Genomic DNA, 18,668 nt, shown 5'->3' on the forward strand with positions numbered 1-18,668 from the left:
GTTAGGTAGCATGACCAACTCAATGGAGATGAGTTTGAGCAAGCTGCAGGAGATAGTGAAAGACAGGGAGGCCTGGTGTGCTGCAATTGATGGGGTCACAAAGAGTCGGACACGACTTAGCAACTGAACAGCAATATTCTAGAATGTGGAATCATTTCTTCTTGATCTGCTGTTAGCAGTTGCAAGAAGCTATATATGTGATCCCCAGCAGTCACACAGCTGCTACATCATTGTGGCCTGATTACTAACGTGTCATTTGTGAAGGAGTGACTTGGCTTCAGAGAAATGATTATCAGAACCCCCCCCCCATTTTTTTTTGGCCTGCCACCCCTGGGAATGACAGCTCTTATTTTCATTTTTCAATATCTTTTATTTATTCTCAGTGAAGCTCTTGTCTGCCTAGAAGCTCTATTTCCTCTGCTTTTGTTTTTTCAACTGGCATCTGTAAGATCAGATGGAGATATTTTGTCATTTGCATAATTTAGAAACTTGTCCCTTGCCTGTGACCCTGAATAAAAACGGATGTCTTAAAATTCAGTTAACATGAGCAGACTTTAAGTGGAGGGGGAAAAATCACTTTTTCTCAAAATAATGGAGTAAAGACCAGACAAACTGGAGAGAAACTTGTTCACCAATATTAGGATGATTTGCAGAGAAGGCGATGGCACCCCCTCTAGTACTCTTGCCTGGAAAATCCCATGGATGGAGGAGCCTGGTAGGCTGCAGTCCATGGGGTCGCTAAGAGTCGGACATGACTGAGCGACTTCACTTTCACTTTTCATTTCCGTGCTTGGAGAAGGAAATGGCAACCCACTCCAGTGTTCTTGCCTGGGGAATCCCAGGGTTGGGGGAGCCTGGTGGGCTGCCGTCTATGGGGTCGCACAGAGTCGGACATGACTGAAGTGACTTAGCAGCAGCAGCAGCAGGATGATTTGATCTCTGTTTCGACATAGAACTTCAGCTTGAGCGTGTGTACCTAGCCCTCTCATCTGTCAGTCAGACAGGTGCACGCTGGAAGTTGCCAGCCTCTGGGATTTTTGATGAGTCATGGATGCTTTGAAGCGGGTTATCGTTATAAAATGCTGGCACCTTAAAGATAGTGCTTACTGTCACTTTAATCACAGGGATGCAGAATTCACTGTGTAACTTGTAGATGCTCTCCCCAAACCAGCCTCGTAGCTAGTGGTCTGCACTGGCTTTACAGTGTTGCCCTTGGTGGTTGAATAATCATTTTTATTCCATCCCTGATGAAGTCTTCTGGGAGACAAAGAGAGGAATGCTAACGAGGCCAGACTGAATGGAATGTGTCCTTTCTCTGTAAGGACTGCTTGAATTTGCAGATTGTCCTACTAAAATGGCTTCAAAAAAATCAACCCTCTTGATCGCATCTTGATGGAACTCTTTGGATAAGATTATGAAAACAACTAGTGAGATACTTCCACTCATTCTGGCCGAGAGGAGCTGTAGTTTTTTCTCCCTTTAGTGAAACTTTTTTCTCCTAAAGCCAGCATTTACCACTTGGGAGGTCTGGCCGGCCCCCAGCTCACTCACTCGGTAGTATGGGTGATGTACCTCTAAGAAGATGAGGTTCTGATGCACCCCAAGTGGGGCACATGTTGATGCTGATGGGATTTAAAAAAGAGGCTAGATTTTGAAGAAGGAGCAACTCTTGTGCTCTCTTAAGGGTGTGTCTATGCAGGACAGCCTTGCGCCAGGACTTTCAGGCCTTTTTCCCGGTGTCACATCAGTTCAGTTACCATAGCAAAATGAAAATGTTTTAAGGATCTTTCAACAACCCACTGAGTAATCCACATTCTCCAGATTTCAAGAACTGGTGGGGTGTTTGTAATAACAGACTCTCAAGAACATCTGTCAGTAGCTTCATTGCCTTCTAACTCTTCATACGTAAGAATATTTCAGCCAAAATAAATGGAAAGGAATGATGGGGAGGGGGAAGGTTGGAACATAGGTAAATATACTGTAATGTAAAGACCAGTTAGGGAATTCCCTGTAAGTCTCATTGTTAGGACTTGGCACTTTTACTGCTGAAGGCATGGATTCAATCACAGATTGGAGAACTAAGATCCCGTAAGCCACGTGGGGTGGCCAAAAGAGAAAGAAAATGAAGACCAGTTACTATGCTTTCAACATGGACTTTAAAAATACACACACACACACACCCCACCCCCGACTAAAGTGATTCCACATCGTTGCTGTTGTTTAGTTGCTCAGTCATGTCCAACTCTTTGTGATCCCAAGCACTAGCCCACCAGGCTCCTCTGTCTATGGGATTTTCCAGGCAAGAATACTGGAGTGGGCTGCCATTTTCTCTTCCCAGGGGACCTTCCCGACCCAGTCTCCTGCATTGGCAAGTGGGTTCTTTACCACTGAGCCACCAGGGAAAACCTGATGTCACTTATCACTTATCAAATTAGTTTTCCTAAAGGTATTTTTGTTGATAGTGTTTCTGAATCGAGGCTATTTCTTTCTTCACTCTTCCCTTTTTCATGTTTCACGACAGCCCCCAAACATCCGTCGATCTCCGTCTGATTTCTTTTATCCCAAAAGTCTGATTCGACGCACAGGACGGTCCCCGTGTCTGCAGGTTGGCACCATGTCTGAGCTGAGGCTCGGGGCCGCTGTGCCGGGGGCCCCAGGCTTCTGTCGCTTTTCCTCCCCTTGCTGCTTTCCCCACATAACTCTGGGCTCCCATGGAGGCAGATGCTTTTTCTCACCCCACGGAGTGCATCTCACATTCTGATTCTGGCTGTTTCCTGCTCTAGACAATGTTTTCATTTAGAGTGGTGGCTAAAGCATTGTCTTCAGGACAGCGAGCTCATTGGAAACCACTGTTTCGGTCCTGTACTCTATTCACACATTTGTTCGCTGAACAAATATTTGCCAAGTACCCAGGTACAGTAAGGAAGAAAAGACAGGTACATAATTATTAAAAGATATTGAAACATATCACGGCATAGGGATCATAAACATCAAGGCAGGTCAGGTGAGGGAAAGGGGCTCAAGGGGCGCTTCCTGGGAGAAGTGGTCTCTGAGTTGAGTTTTGGAGGCTGGATGGGATTTGAACACATAGAGTTGATGAGAAAGGGGTGGGCCTGACGAAAAGAGCAACAGAAGTGTGGAGCTGGGGAAATGCAGTACTTGGGGAAGGAGAGGTTTGGCTCGAGGAAGGAGTGGCAAAGTGGAAAAGAGAACAAATAAGACTAGCTACAGCTCTGCAGAGGCGAGAAACTGACATACTCTCTCAATGGCTCTCCTTAAGAATCCCTGCCAAGTAGCTGTCCTGATTCCCATCTTACAGATGGAAAGACTGAGACCATCATAGTGAACTAACTTCCCCAGAGTTCTCCCAGTGGTAAGTGGAAGAGCTGAGATTGGAGCCAGTAACTCATGTTCTTTCCACTGTCCTACAAGGGGAGAGTGAGAGAGAGAGCTGGGAAGACACAAAGAGGAGAGCATGAAATACTGGCCAAGTCTGATGGTGCCCAAGGAAGAGACAGGGTGTAAGGGCGGCACCATCTCTCCAGAGCATCCCCTGGAACCTGGGACAGTCTTCAGCCAGCTCTCCAGATGAGCAGCGAGGCAGGAGATTGTGTTCCCTGCACACGCTTGACCTTCTTTCGGGGTTTCTGAGAATCAGTTGAAACCTTGGCCCGTTAAGTTACAAGTGACTTTCACGGCCCCAGCTCTGTCCAGATGAAACCCATCATGCAGCTCTGTTGACACTCAGGGTTGCCACACAGCTCTTTAGTCTGGGCTTGACGCCCGTGCCTGTTTTCTCTGCCTGCCAGAACTGCACGATGGCCCAGGACAGTTTGGGTTTGGGTCTACTTTCATTAAAGCTGTACCTGCTTTCTTTAAATGATTTGAAAGATAGAAGTACAAAGTTTCAGAGGGGAAAGAAACCTTTTAGACATCAACCCCTGGAGTTTCTCCACCTACAGAGTGAAGTCAGTCCAAGGTGTTGCAGGTCAAAAGGAGCAACACTTATCCGTAGATTCCAGGCCCTGAGTGTACTGCATTGGCCCGTGAAGCTGGGTTACGTTCAACTTATATTTGTCATATGATCTTCATCTATCTTGAACCTTTGGCTCCAACAGCAGAGTTTCACATACAGTTAACATACAGTGTCATGAATCCAGAGGAACAGCCAGAAATTATTCCCATTGCAAGTGAGTTCTTAGAATTAGTACCTACTTGGCAAGAAATTGCTTTTTCAATAGCTTTTGGTTTTTTCCCTGAAAGTATGCTTTATAACTCAAATAGTGTTTTATTTGTTAGCCTAAGGCTATTGCCAAGTGATTCACTTTCATGACTTTAAGAAAAATATCATCAACTGTGAAATTTTTTGGTCTTCTCCAGACCCTTACATTTAAGAGATGTGGTTGGCTGGAGAAGAGAGAGAAAAAAGAAGAAAAGAGAGAAAGAGGTCTATTTTGGAAAACCTTCTCTCTTCCTACCCTGTTGTTAAGCATGGGTATCTAATTCCCATTGTCGAACCTTAAATATCAGTAAAGTTAACTGTAACCCTGTCACAGAAAGGTATAAATCACTTGGGACCCGGCAGAGAAAATGAGCCATTTGACAAGCTCTTGCTTCACCCATTGGCCATCATGGCTTATCAAAACCTTTGAGAAGCCTGAAAATGCCAAAGCAATTCTCAAGCCACCCAGATATTTTGGTCTTTTAAATACTGTTGACTACACAGTAGTTCATTTCACCAGATTAGTATCAAGTACCTTTAGTGTTAGATACACTGTACCCCTTGCAGGGACTTTCAGCACTTCATGCCCTGGAAATAAGCCTGGTTTTATTGTAGAGGAAGGTCATTTTATTTTTTATTTTCTGAAATCTCCTCTTATTTCCTCTTGCTGAATTACAGGTAAAAGAAAATGGTGAGGAAAAACATTACTAATTTGGCCAAAAAGTTCATTCAAGTTTTTCTGCAAGATGTTATGGGAAAAAACCCAAACAAAGTTTTTGGCCAGCCCAATAGAATGACCTAAGAAAAATATATTCTGGTTTCACTTACTTGGAAGAGTTCTATAAGAAAAGCAAATTTTGTCTACAGGGAAAGGTCGGTAATTCGTTATAAACAAACCACACCATATTCCCAGGACCAAGTTTGTAGTAATCTGGAGTGGATCACTTGCTTTTGTTCTAAAAAGGGGCTTCTGGGCTGTGCCTTTGGAGGCTAAAGCATGAATGGCTGCCATCCAAAATGGGCATGAGTTTTTTTTCTCTTCTGAAACTAACACTCACTGTATTATAATGTATGCACTTGCAGACCCATAATATACCAAACAAATACTGTGTGTCTATTTCTGCAAAGGAGCTAATTAGAGGCTGTAAGTATTTCTACAATAAGGAAATTATGCTATTGGTTACTGTTTTATTAATGTTGCCACCAGACATACCACTTTATTCCCAGCTTTCTCTCTGTTCAGATATTTTATTCTTTTTGGTGTATCAGAATGTACAGGTGTGAAGATTTATCCTGCACAGTGAGGACTCTTGGCCATAGTAAAGGCTAATGGTGGTTGCACACCTGGTTCTGGAGAAGATACTGTGCCTTCACTACTCAGGGCACAGGTTCGATCCCTGATCGGGGAACTAAGATCCTACAAGCTGGTGGTGCAGCCAAAACTAAACCAAAAATAAAAGCAAAAACAAACAAAAAAACTGAAAGGATTTCCTCTTTTGACTTAGCAGTGAATATTTAATATGTTAAGATTTTTTAAAGTATTCCTTCTTCTGCAGCTATTATCACCTCCTTGTCTGGTGAACTTCGACAAAAACCCAAGGCAGGTACTGTCAACCTTAGCAGCACTTCGTATAAGGTGTCAACTACCTTATATGAGTAGCGGTCCCGTAGGCCCTCATACGACCTCTCTGATCTGGGATCCAGTTGCCTGTAGTTCTCTCCCTTCTTAGAGCATGGCTTAGGATGAATGCAGACTAGATGAACATAGCTGTTACTCCCCAGCTCCTGTGGGGTGAGGGGAGGTCTGGGGCAAGAGGGCTCTCCAGCTGTCTGCTTCTAAGAAGGGACCGGGTGTGTGGGGCGGCCCACAATTGGAAATAAGCAAAAATGTCATTTCTCTGGTTAATTTCCAGGCAAAGCTCCAGTAAGTGTTTTTAATGGTAAACATTTAAAGATGTTTGAGAGCTGGCGAATTTCTTCGGTGTAATTTTCATCCTGTGACTGTGCCTTCCGAAGTGTGGAACAGGTGGACAAAGTCAAGGCTTAAGGGAAACAGCAAGTGAAATGTAGTTAGAGAGTTTTTTTAAAGTTTTGTACAGAAAACAAAAAGATGTGCATTTTTCAAGCATCTACTATTAGCGATCAAATGTCATTTTTTCCTCTTTCATGTTGAAATGAACTACTAGTCTGGTGAGACCTCTCTTTGTTGATTTCTTTCTTTCCTTCGAGGAAAAATAAAAAGCCTTTTTGAAACTGAAAGTAGGTATGTGAAGATGTGCTGGAGAAATAAATGTAAATTTAGACACTTTCTTTATGAAAGTGCTTTTCTTGCATGAACCACATACAACTAGAAAGTTCTTACTGAAGGATCCTTTTCTCTTGTTGCCAAAATGAGGATTAAAGGCTAATCTTGTTGGCAAAGTCCTTTGAAAGATCATAGACTGTTTATAATCCTTCTTATATCTACCTTGCTTTTCCCATGCTTTCCTCTACCTTCCCTGCCCCCCAAAGATGGCATCAAAAGAAAAAAGTGAATTTTTCCAACTGAGCTTTCAAGTTGTTTTTTTCTGTAAGGCATGAAGGAAAAAGCGAGAACAAGTAGATTGCATCTGCTTTAACAGCTTCATCACAGCTCTATAGGTTTGGTTTTTTTCCCTCTGTAGAACAGAAGTGGGAAGACCTTTGGGGATAAATATTTGGAATTATCTTCATTTATAATATAGGCAAGAAGGTAATTGTGTCTATCACAGCTCTCATAGAGAATTCCACAGACAAAGCCTGTTGACTCATTTGGGTTCTTGATTTAATTCGGTGAATCACTGTTGTGAACTTGGTTATCTGAATGGGATGAAACAGTAATTTAGATGAAATAATTGCACGTAAAGATCATCTGTAGAAATATGGATTGTCTATAACTTTGTTACCACCTGAAGAGGTGACACTAGAATTAAGTTAATGATAAAGAAGAAACTGTCAGTGGGATTTGAAAGAGGGAAAACATGTCAGGAAGCTGTTGCTTTTGAGATTAAGATGAGCCTTAATTCTGAGTGTGTGGATATGAGCTGTCATGTCAGAAGACAGCTCTATGCCTTTTGGTGTTGAAGGCCATCAAACACTATTAGCAAGTTGTATATTAATTAGGGGGCAAACACAGCTAGAAGAAGAAAAGGGGGGCTTCAGTGATAAACAAGACGTTCATTTAAAATTCAGCATGTCTCTTTTCCTTCTTGTTTTAAACTACTATCAAATTACATTTGCTTTTAGGTCTTAAACCATTTGGATTTCTTTTGTCATGTGATGTAATATTAGGAATTGGCTCTTTTTAAATTAACACTTTAAAACACAGAGAAAATAAAATGCAACATGTTTAGAAGGCTAGAAGTTTAGAATTGAAATGTAAAATTCTAAATATTTAAGATTCCAACTCAAAAATAATAGTCCCACTTTTAGGAGTAAGTGTTTTTATCTTCAGAAGAGAGACTGCTAACCTCTGCTGGTTGAGCAAACACACCAGCGTGGGGAGCCGTTAGGGGCTGTGGCGTAAGTGGCCCATCCCTGTGGTACCATTTAACTTGGAGCACGGTTCACGAGGGAGCAGACAGGAGTTATCCTGGCAGATCAGACAGGCTTGAGCAAGTTCTCTGCCATCCATTATGGAAGGGTGATAGTAACTAGAGCCTAGACGCCAGCTGGAGAAGTTGTTGTCTTGGGAGGGTACAGATTCGTTCCATGGAGTTCTCAAGAAAGGGAAGGACATTTGTCAGCTCTGGGTGGGACCACTGCCCCATCCACAATAGTTAACTATTGAGACAGTTAACTTACCTGAGTTCTGATGGGAAGGTCTCCAAGGGTGAGAACTTGAGGGAAGTCTGGTCATTGGAGCTCACATCCAAAATGACCGTCCAGTCATGAGGACCAGGACAGAGAGAGTCCTGCCCTTCATTATTTAAGATGCTGGCAAAGAACTCCAGTCTCACCTCTGTTGTCCGGAAAATGCTGGGTCTTCGTCATGTGTAGGGCAAGGTACTTGGAGCTTTGTATGTATTGTTTCATTTCTCACTAGGAAAGAGGTGTTGTATGTACCCTCTCCTCCATTCTATACATAGATAAACTGAAGCGTAAGGAAGTTAAAGGGAAACAATGAAAGAGTGAGAAAGGGAAGGAAAGGGAAAAAAAGACACTCGTGTAATGTCATAGAACCAATAGAGCCAATATATGCGTCAAGGTATTCGACTCCAAAGCCAGCCTTTGAACCCCCCTAGATTATGCTATACAGAACTGTATTTTATTCCATTATTTCATTTTAAACAGGAAAACAACTTAGGACCCCTATGAGAAAATAGGCAAGCAAGGCCGTAACTCAACCCATAAGCAAGATGTCTGTGGAAGTAAAATTGACAGTAAGGTTAGGAGGCCAGAATAAAGCTAAAACAAACAGGGGCGAATGCAGTGAAAGACAGCAGGTTCTGAACCTCCAACACGTTGTCACTGTTTCTGAAATACACCAAGTGGTCTGAAGACACACTGGGCACAGTGATCTCAAAAAACAGCCAGAGCAGCGGTGGATTTGTTGAACGTTGGCTTGACTTCAAAAACTGACTATGAAACTCTCAAATCTTTATTTTGCAATCAGAGAAGCCAGGGCAGTTGGATGCAAATTGGAAGTGACTGCAATCTGAAGACAATGGAACTTGAGAAGAATTTTTGGATGTTAATACCTTTAGCCCAACAATATTAAAACAGTAAATGAGTAAGATAAATGCTTCAGAGAAAGCCTGTGTCACTCACAGGATGCTCAATCCTGTGAAGAATGGAGAGAGAGAGACTGAGCTGGGGACAGGCTGGTTCAGCCAAGAGATCTTTTCCAGCCGAGTATTTCTCCATCTCTGGAAGGGAGCACTCAGGGCCCTTTCCTGATCCCTGTGCGCCTTCTTCCCCAGCTGTATTCCTATCAGGGTGCATAGTACATCAGAGGAAGAAACACTTCAGAGCCACCCCCAGGTCCATTGTTAACAGGAAACAAACAAAGGGTACCTGACCCACATTTTGGCAGAAATAAGGATGAGGAACGTGGGAGAGACCCCAAAGCTCAGCGTGCACTTTGGCTATTCACACAGTGTCCTCATGGCTTGTTAATGAAAACAAGCCATTGTCATAGCAACACCAGCAACCCAAAACATCTGACTCTCCTGGGGAACACCCTCTCCCACCCCACCCCAACAGCGAGCTATTACAGGCTTCTTAGAAGCTTCCAAGTGGCAGTCAAAACACTTTCAGTTAGCATGCACTCTCTCCTGCTAGTTCATCTCCTTATTTTTCTTTTACTTTCAGCTCGTTTGTCCCAAAGCCATGGTGATGAAAAGTAAATGGCTACCCTTACCCTCCGATGTGCCCAGAAAATTTAGCGCAGGGATTAAGAGCTCAAGCTCTGCCTTTAAAGCATCTGGCTTCAAATCCTGACCCTTGCCCACCTGTGCAACTTTCCCGTCATTTAGAAAACAGGGGTGTTGGCAGAATCTCCTTCCTGGGGTTATTGGGAAGATTAAACGAGAGCATACTTGGGGAGTGCTCAGCACAGGGCCTGCCACAGAGTAAGTGAGTAAGAAATGCTCAGTACTGCTAATCTCATGTTGTTGCCTAAGAGGCCTCATTACTATATCGAGTTTGGCAAATGTTAGATCCTGGCAACTTGAAGCTGAAGGACTGCCTGTAGTAAATGATTGTCTTCTCTGTCCATGGAATTCTCCAGGCAAGAATACTGGAGTGGGTTGCCGTTTTCTTCTCCAGGGGGTCTTCCCAACCCAGGGATTGAACCTGGGTCTCCTGCAGTGCAGGCAGATTCATTACCACTGAGCCACCAGGGAAGCCCAGTTATCCCACAGAGAGGGTTACTGGCTCAGCTTTCTGAAGCGGGCGCATCTCTCTTTATAGGAAGGCTGCACTTTGGTGGTGTCCCTTGTATGTTTTGATTGGCAGATTGATCCAGGAGTTGGATTTGGGGAGTCCTGTTATTACATGAATCCTTTCTTTGGTAATATATTCAGATATGGGGATTCTATCCTCTTGAGATACTCCTGTGATTGGAAAATTGTCACTCGAGGAGGAAAGTGCTCGTACAAGGAGGGAGGGCCGGAAGGGTCGAGCCTGGCTCGCCTCCACTGTGCCCTGTGCACTCTCCACCCCCTGCCCCCCTTATGTCTCAGAGATGTCAGGGACCCTGGTGATCCCACCCCTCCAGTGGATTCTTACCGTCAAAGCAGGTCCAAGCACTGCCTGCCTCAAGGTGACCAGGCGGGCTTGCTTTCCTTGTTTCAGATGTGAGGTCCATAGTGATACAATATCCTTGTTTTTAGAGGGGGTTCTAGGGACTCAGTTATACTCACATCAGGATCCCGAAATATCAGCAGAAACAGTGTTCCTAACACAGATCTATAAATCATCCTGTCTAAGAAATAGCGGCATGGAAGGGAGAAGCCTTCTAAGACCAGGACTTTGGTGTCTTTGCAGAGCTTTCCGGAACATACCAAGCAGGGGTTGGGGGGCCGTTAATCCCAGTTCATGCATTGCCTCCATCTTCCGTCACCATCCCTCCCTCTCAGGGTTCTCTAAGTCTGTGTTACAAAGTCCACTTTATACTTTCCCTGGTGGCTGACCACGGACCTTAACTCAGTGACCTTCCATGCGGTTAAGTTCAAATCATGTAATTAACATGAGTCAAGTATCCACAAACTGAGTAGTTGCTTGCAAATAATAAATTCTCATTCCCACAACAAATATTTATGCCTGCTCTGTACCTGTGCAAGACGGTGGGCACTGTAGGTGGTAAGAAAAGAAGCCCTCTGAGGGCAGAGGCCATAACTAAAGGTAATGAGCGAGATCGACATGATGACGAAACCAACAAGTACGGCATTTTTCATTTTATTCGTGAAGGAGAAAGCAGGATTAATGCGAGGAGAGAAAACAGCAAGTCACCAACTCTGGAGGAAGAGAACAGGCGCGGCTTCTTGGAGGAGGTGATATTTAAGCCAAGACTGAAGGAGGGAAGAAAAGTGAAACGGGGGATGAGGGCACGCTTCTCAGGTCGAGGAAGCAGCAAGGACAAGGATCCTGAGGCAGTGACATGTTCCTGTCCTGTGAGTGACAGCGGGCAGTGAGTGATGCAGGAGAGGCAGGCAGGGACGAGATCCCGAGGCCCTGGGAGCGGTGACTCCATTCTTTGCAGATGCTGACGCCTAAAGAAGGGTAGTGACCGTTCAGACTGTGTTCTTCACAGATCTCTGTGGCCACTGGGTGCCCAGTGGATTTGCAGATGGTCGAAGGAAGGCAGGTCGAAGGCAGGAAACCCAAAGGTGAGGCCATGGCAGGAGTCCAGGCGAGCACAGGTGGTGACCGGATGGTGCTAGGGTGGTGGTCGTGGAGATGGAATGTGCTCGATGGTGGTGTCGGGGACAAGGAGAAGAAAGAAGCCCCCAGGTGCACTTTCAAGGCTGACGGCACAGTTCGTTCTCGTTGACCTTTCTTCCTCGGTTATATTTTCCCTTATTCAGAAAAGTTACAAGTCTTTCTCTTTTTAATCAGCTTAAGTCTTTAGGCAAGTATAGGGACTTCAGCCAGTCGTGATTCGGAAGCCACGGTCTGAAATCTTACATGACACTCTTTCTTTTACAGCCTACCAGGACTTCCTCTGAAAGCATTTACTCTCGACCAGGCTCCAGCATCCCTGGCTCCCCGGGTCATACTATCTATGTAAGTATCCGCTTCTGGAAGAGATACTTCCAGGCCAGGTAAGGTAGCAGACGGTAAGTGTGGACTGGATAATCTGAAAGGGAATAATTCAAAATGCTTTCTATTTCTGTTATGAGATCCAGTTTTCATTCTTGTAGATCAGCCATCTCAATCCCATTTTCCTCCAGGCGATCGAATGTTTCTGTGGATGTGACCATCAGTATAGAGTGATTGAGTAGATAACCCTATAAAATGCAGTAATGTGATACAGGACTTGAAAAATTATTGCACCTAACTTACATATGGATATTTGGAGATTAATTATATGTTTTATAATTCCAGTACTGAGTGTCCTTAAATTCTGCCACAAAGGTCTTTAAATATTTAGTTTATTAAATATGCAGTTCTTGTTTTTAGCCATCTGGGAGGATTTTTTGACCATCTGTTTGAGCTTTCCCTTCTGTGTCATAAATTTAGGAAATCCTGAAGGTTTGCATTCTTCTCTATTTGATGAATTCTACTTAGACTTTTCCCCAAGCTTTTGGTGACTTTTTTTGAAAATATGAATATCTGGTATAAATTGGCAACTTTATTTTTTAAATTTATTTTATTAACATATAGTTGATGTACAATGTATCTATTTCTAATGTATAGTAAAATAATTTAGTTATACATATGTACACATATTACTTTTCATATTCTTTGCCATCATTTCACAGGATATTGAATATAGTTTCCTATACTGTACAGTCAGACCTTCTTGTTTATCCGTTCTACATAAGAAATTTTGCATCTGTTAGTCTCAAACTCCTGGTTCTTCCCACCCCAATCTCCCTCCCTCTAGGCAATCACAATTCTGTGCTCCATGTCTGTGAGTCTTAAACAGGCAACTTTATAAACAGTGTGACCATGCTAAGCAAAGTATTTGGGGATTTGTTTGTTTTTAAGATTTTTACTCTTAAATAAGACATGAGATGCACTAACCACAGTTCCCCAGAGATAAGATGGCAGAATGATCTTTCTTTCTGTTTAACTTTGGCAGGCAAAAGTGGATAATGAAATCCTGGATTACAAGGATTTAGCAGCCATTCCCAAGGTCAAGGCGATTTACGACATTGAACGTCCAGATCTTATTACCTATGAGCCTTTCTACTCTTCGGGCTATGATGACAAGCAGGAGAGGCAGAGCCTGGGAGAGGTAATAAATTCCCAGAAGTCGTGAACGGCACAACTTCTTTCTCTTTTGCCACCTGTATAAAAACTACTGATTGGAGTCAAGATAAGTCAGAGAGTCCTTCTCATTGCTCGCTGTTTGCAGGCTTCTGTAGCAGGTGCGTTGAGGTAGTCAGAAGCCTATTGCACCATCCCCTCCCCGTGGGAGGTGTGGAGAGGTGGGGAAGCAGACCAACCAAAGGAAACAACAGGGCAGGAGGAGTGAGTATCAGGACCAAGCTGGAGGGTAGAGGAGCTGACTTGCTGGGAAGGGAGCCGAAACTGGGGAGAGTCTGTGAGCAGAGGGGATCAGGGCAAGGGTCCTCTGGGGTGAGGGGGTAGCCTTGGGGCGAGCTGAAATATATTCATGGGGATCGTGAGGAGAGAGAGCACACCCCCTAAATTTTGACAACTGTGTCTTCCAGCATCGTAAGATAATTAGTATATGCAAAGAAAAAAATGTGTAGGGCCACAGTACAGCAAAGTGGTATGAGATGGGCTTCTGGAATCGAGTTACCTGGGCTTAACCCAGGGATTCCACTCATTAGTTATGTGACTTTGACCTGAGACACCCTTTATAATCCTAACTTCTTTGTAAAGCAGATAATGACAAAATCTATGTATATACCTACATATGTGCGTATATATTTACATATATATATATATATCTATCTTTAATTTTTTTTATTTTTCCAATCTGGGTTTGTATTTCAGAGCATAGCTCCTGGTTGAAATGATCCCTTGGGTGGGCAGTGGTGTCCGTTACATGTAGTGCCACCTAGTGGTCACATAGCTGTAACTGCATCTGCAGCCTTTGAAGTGCAGGTTGATTGATCTTTGGCTTGGGTGGTTCAGTTGCCTTTGCCGGGCAGAGTTTCACAGAGGATAAGGGGCAAAGGAAGGTTCCTGAACAGAGTACATAGAAGCTGGTCCTACAGGGAGTGAATGAGAATTGCCTAATGTTCAAGCCATACAAGTAAGGGGAGGCGAGTTGCTTTATGGTGTTATGGGCTTTATGGTGTTATGGGCCCAGATGTTTGAGCTTTAAAGGGAACATTTCTGTGTTTGGAACCAGACTCTGATATTTACTCTCCATATGACTTTGGAAAAATTGCATATTTCCATCTCCTTATCTGTAAACTCAAGATAATAGGGACACCTACCGTAGGGGTTTTCTGTAAGGATTAAGTGAAGTATTTAGATTCTGGCACATAAGCACTCAACAGTAGCCTAGAATGATGGCCTACAGGTTTCTCTGAGCACAGAGTCTGGACTAGGTGGATGCCCTCCAGTCAGAAATCAGATGTGTTCATGAACTCGTCTCCAACCCATGAAGCTTGCAGCTTAGACAAGTTTACAAGCTGTTTCGTTATCCTTTTGATCATTAGCACTTCCATAGAATCCATATACTGCCGTTTTAGAAACAATGGAGAAGTAAGCTTGAAGTTCTGTGTAGCCATCTGTGCCTCCAGAAAGCAGATCAGACAGACCACGGGGCTCGAGGAAGTCTGGAGTACAGACGGCCAGTGACTTCTTGTACACTTGGGAAAGAAGGGCAGATTCTGAAACTGAGAAATCCGCCACTGGCCGTGTTCTTCAGAACACTTCGTTTGCATTTCATTTCTATTTGAAAGCTTTTTTGCATTTTTAATTGTGAACATTTCATTCATTCATTTAGGAAATATTCATTGGGTACCTACTATGTGCCAGGAGCTACTCCAGTCGCTGGGAACACTTAGTTGTAAATGAATGGATTTCTTGCCCTCATGGAGCTTGCAGTGGAAAGGGAGACATAGAATAGACAGACACAGAACATAATATTACAGGGTGATATTGCTTTGATGGAAAATGAAGCAGAGTAAGGAGAAAGTACACAGGGGTCAGGGGGTGCTGGGTTGCTGCCTTAACTGGGAGGATCACAGAAGGGACTGGGTGGTAATGCATTTGAGCAGAGGCCTCACTGAAGATGGGGAGTGCGCCCTGCGGGTGTCTGAGTGGAAAGCACTGCTGGCAGAGGACACAGCACGTGCAAAGGCCCTGAGGTGGGAGAGGGCTTGGTCGGCTGACGGCCTCGAGGAATCCTAGAAAGATGGAAGCCAGAAGGTGAATGGTGATGAGGTCGACAAGGCCTCCTGGGGAAGATGCCACCGAGGCGGTCACCATAACATATTACATGATTAATTACTGTGGTTATAACTTAGTCAGCAACTGTGCTTACCAAATTCTGTGTTTCAGTAGACACTGTAACTCATGGTGGTAAACCATGAATATAGAGAGGAAATAGTTCCAATTTCTCTAACTTAATTACCTAAAAGCATTACAGCATATTTGTCAAAACCCATGGTTATCAGGGAGACACGTCCCTGATAGGGTCCCCCAAGGGCTTTGTCATTGTGTACCTGTCTGAGCCCCATTCTCATCTTCTAAATCAGAAGGTGGAGGACAGGCAAGGGTGTTGGCATGTGTGGTTTGAATAATGTTTCCAGATGATTCTGATAAGCAACTCTAATTAAAGTGAGTTAACATTGTGGCTTTCTCTTATTCTTCCAGTCTCCAAGGACTCTGTCTCCTACTCCATCAGCGGAAGTAAGTGCCATTTTTGAAAATTTAAATGGGTGGAATTGGAGAATTTCTTGGACCTTTCCTAGACTCACATTTTTGCAAAAGGACATTAAACGAACAGAAAAACTGCACGAGCTTATCATGAATGTAGGACTCCTTAGTGTAAGATATGTCTCTAAGACACAGAAGCACATTTCTTTTTAAATGGAGACAAGGAAATAAAACCAGTTGTACATTGCACCTCTGAATAGTAGGAAAGTGTTTGCAGGGAGTAGAGCCATTTGTCCCTATGTTGGGCTCTTTCTCATCAACCATAATTAATTGATCTGATTCCCAACCTACTAGATTATCTGAAATGGCCAACCGTGGCCATGGTGTTTCCATCAGCAGAGCCATCTTCATGGAAGACCAGCCCTCTTAGTCTAAAATCAATAGTCTTGTCTCCCTTCTCAGGGTAGACAGACCGTATAGTGGCTTTTATCAAGTCCACCAGCCTGTCTGTTCCCTTGGGAATAACCTCCTGCGTGTCTGGATCACATACAGCGGTCAGTGATTGTTCCATAGTAAGCTATGGGTCCCGTGTCAACCCAAACATACTCTTCCCTTCTGTAGCATCCAACACCAAAGATGCAGCTCCCAAATGATTTATACTCCCAACCCATTTTATTAAACTTTCTTCAGGAAGGTGGTGATATTGATTTACAAAATGGAACAACACCTTCACTCTATAGCCCTGGTCCCAGAAATTCTTGGTTTTGCCCTCATCCACATTGACTTACCTACATGGTGACCAGAAGCCTTAGAAGTACTTCCTGTTGTTCCTGTGTAATTTTTCTCTTGGAGGGTAGTTTTGAAACTAGCAGCCTAAGCTCAGACCCACTCAAATCTGAGCATGCTCCAGCACCCAGGTCCAGCCCAGCACTTTCTTTCACGTAAGCTGTTACAGATAATAACAAAGGGATTGTTTGTTCCAGCATGCTTCTTATTATTCTGCATTTCTTTATGCATCCAGTGAGCAAACTCCTCAGGGGTTGGGTCTATCCCCATCTACGAATAATAATAATAATAAATAAAATCAGTAGTCTTGTCTTAAAGTCAAGTAACTTTCTGGATAGTCTATATAGAACTGGACTGACCTTAGGTAATCACTGTAATTTGAGATGGTACAATCTCTGTAGTATTGTGATGGTTTATACTGAGCGCTATGAATAATTTCTATGGGCATTTATGACTGAAATTATGAAGCAGTCATTCTATAATTGACCACTTGCAAGACTGAGACACACTATTGCAGGAATTTTGTTTTGTTGTTGTTTCAATTTATTGTTAGAGCCAACTAGGATCAAACCAAAGCTTTTTTGCCTCTTGCTCTTGCATTTCACATACCCATGGTAATTGAGATTTTAATTTAAATCATTTTTGTGCATTTTTTCAAACTTTTATTTGTATTGTGCTAGTAAAAACTTCATAGGACAGCAAACTCCTAAAGTGTAAAACATTCCCTATACTCGTCTAATTCTTTTACAGTTTTAAGTTATGGTTGTGTGTATGATTTTTTGTTTGAACTTTATATGTACAGTATTCTTTAGATTTGGACATGGTATGATGCTACTGTATTCCATTAAATTGATATGCCATAGCTTAAGTGTGCCCCCCATTTGTTGAGCACATCATACAAAACTTTGTCTTTATAAATGGTGACATTATAAATATCTGAGGAAATTTTTCCATTTAAAGATCATTTTAAAAAGTATTTTTAGGTTTGCCTCTTAGAGATAGAATTATTGGATTTGAGGCCACCACAAGCTTATTCTCCGGGAAAATCAACTTAGAATGTCCCCAGATCAACATGCATAGATGGTATGAGTAGGTGGTTGGATCCAGGGGTGAGATTAGAGTCAGGAGGCTGTTTCTGAAACAGGTTCCACTGTACGAGCTACACACCTGCCCACAGGTCTCAGCTGCCTGGAACCTTCTGGAACATCCTGCATTTATGGAGAAGGGAAGGAGCACCACATGTTCTACCTTCCTTCTGATGCAGGTCTAATGATACAACCTATGCGAACGCACTTTGTAAAACTGAAAAGCATCATATAAACATGGTCGTTGGAATTATTCCCTCTTTTCCCAGACCTCTGTCAACACTGGAGTTTATCACTTTAACATCTTAAAATCTTGGTAAAGGCAAGGACTACAGGTTTTGAACAAAAGGCGTCACCCCTGGAGTGTTCGTTTGCGTACCTGCTTAAGGAACGTGCCCCTAAAATGTATATAGCAGCGGGTCGACGGGATAGTTCCTGGGGGACTTGGGTGCAGCTTGACTTCACTTGAGCCTGACAACAGCCTGACCATGTGTCGTGCGCCCACCGTCTCACACTTTCTTCCAGGGGTACCAGGATGGGCGGGACCGGATGATCCACCGGTCCACAAGCCAGGGCTCCATCAACTCCCCAGTGTACAGCCGCCACAGCTACACTCCAACCACATCCCGCTCTCCTCAGCATTTTCACAGACCTGGTAAGGGCGCCTGTCCCCTGGATTCACTCCGGATAACCCTCTGTGTTTCTGTGTGATTGTTTTACCCACCACCAGTAGTGTATTAAAAATCTGACTGCCTGCCGAATCTACCTTCCCTTCTCCCAGGAAAAAAAATCAAAAACTCCTATCCCATTAAAGTTTGTGTTATTTCTTTTCTTAAGACACATTTTATGATTATTATGATTTACTGAATTGTTACATTTTGACAGCGGACAACAAAAAGTAAAGGAATTTATTTTTTTAAGACTTGAAGATAATCTCAGCACGTTGAGACTTAAAATGGAGATCTCTGAAAGAAAATATGGTGATGTGCCTTTTAGGCTTACCAGCATCATCTAAAATCCAGTGTCAGTCATTTATGGATGGGTTTGTTATGTTCCCCCATCCAGGCACATGGTATTACTGTGGG

General features: G+C 43.3%; 1 protein-coding gene across 4 annotated transcripts in view; it reads left to right on the forward strand.

Moving 5' to 3' along the window:
* The window catches only part of ABLIM1 (actin binding LIM protein 1), a 328,489-nt gene that overhangs the window by 278,246 nt on the left and 31,575 nt on the right, over positions 1-18,668 (forward strand). For 3 of the 4 annotated variants that reach the window (XM_070363328.1, XM_005900284.3, XM_070363327.1), the window contains exons 9-13: positions 2,522-2,605; positions 11,891-11,968; positions 12,990-13,145; positions 15,710-15,745; positions 18,109-18,238. In XM_070363328.1, the coding sequence (XP_070219429.1) occupies positions 2,522-2,605; positions 11,891-11,968; positions 12,990-13,145; positions 15,710-15,745; positions 18,109-18,238 (484 nt within the window). The remainder of the gene's footprint in view (positions 1-2,521; positions 2,606-11,890; positions 11,969-12,989; positions 13,146-15,709; positions 15,746-18,108; positions 18,239-18,668) is intronic. The other variant, XM_070363329.1, reaches the window with a different exon arrangement.

Source organism: Bos mutus, chromosome 26 (genome assembly GCF_027580195.1).
Source record: "Bos mutus isolate GX-2022 chromosome 26, NWIPB_WYAK_1.1, whole genome shotgun sequence".
Taxonomy (NCBI): domain Eukaryota; kingdom Metazoa; phylum Chordata; class Mammalia; order Artiodactyla; family Bovidae; genus Bos; species Bos mutus.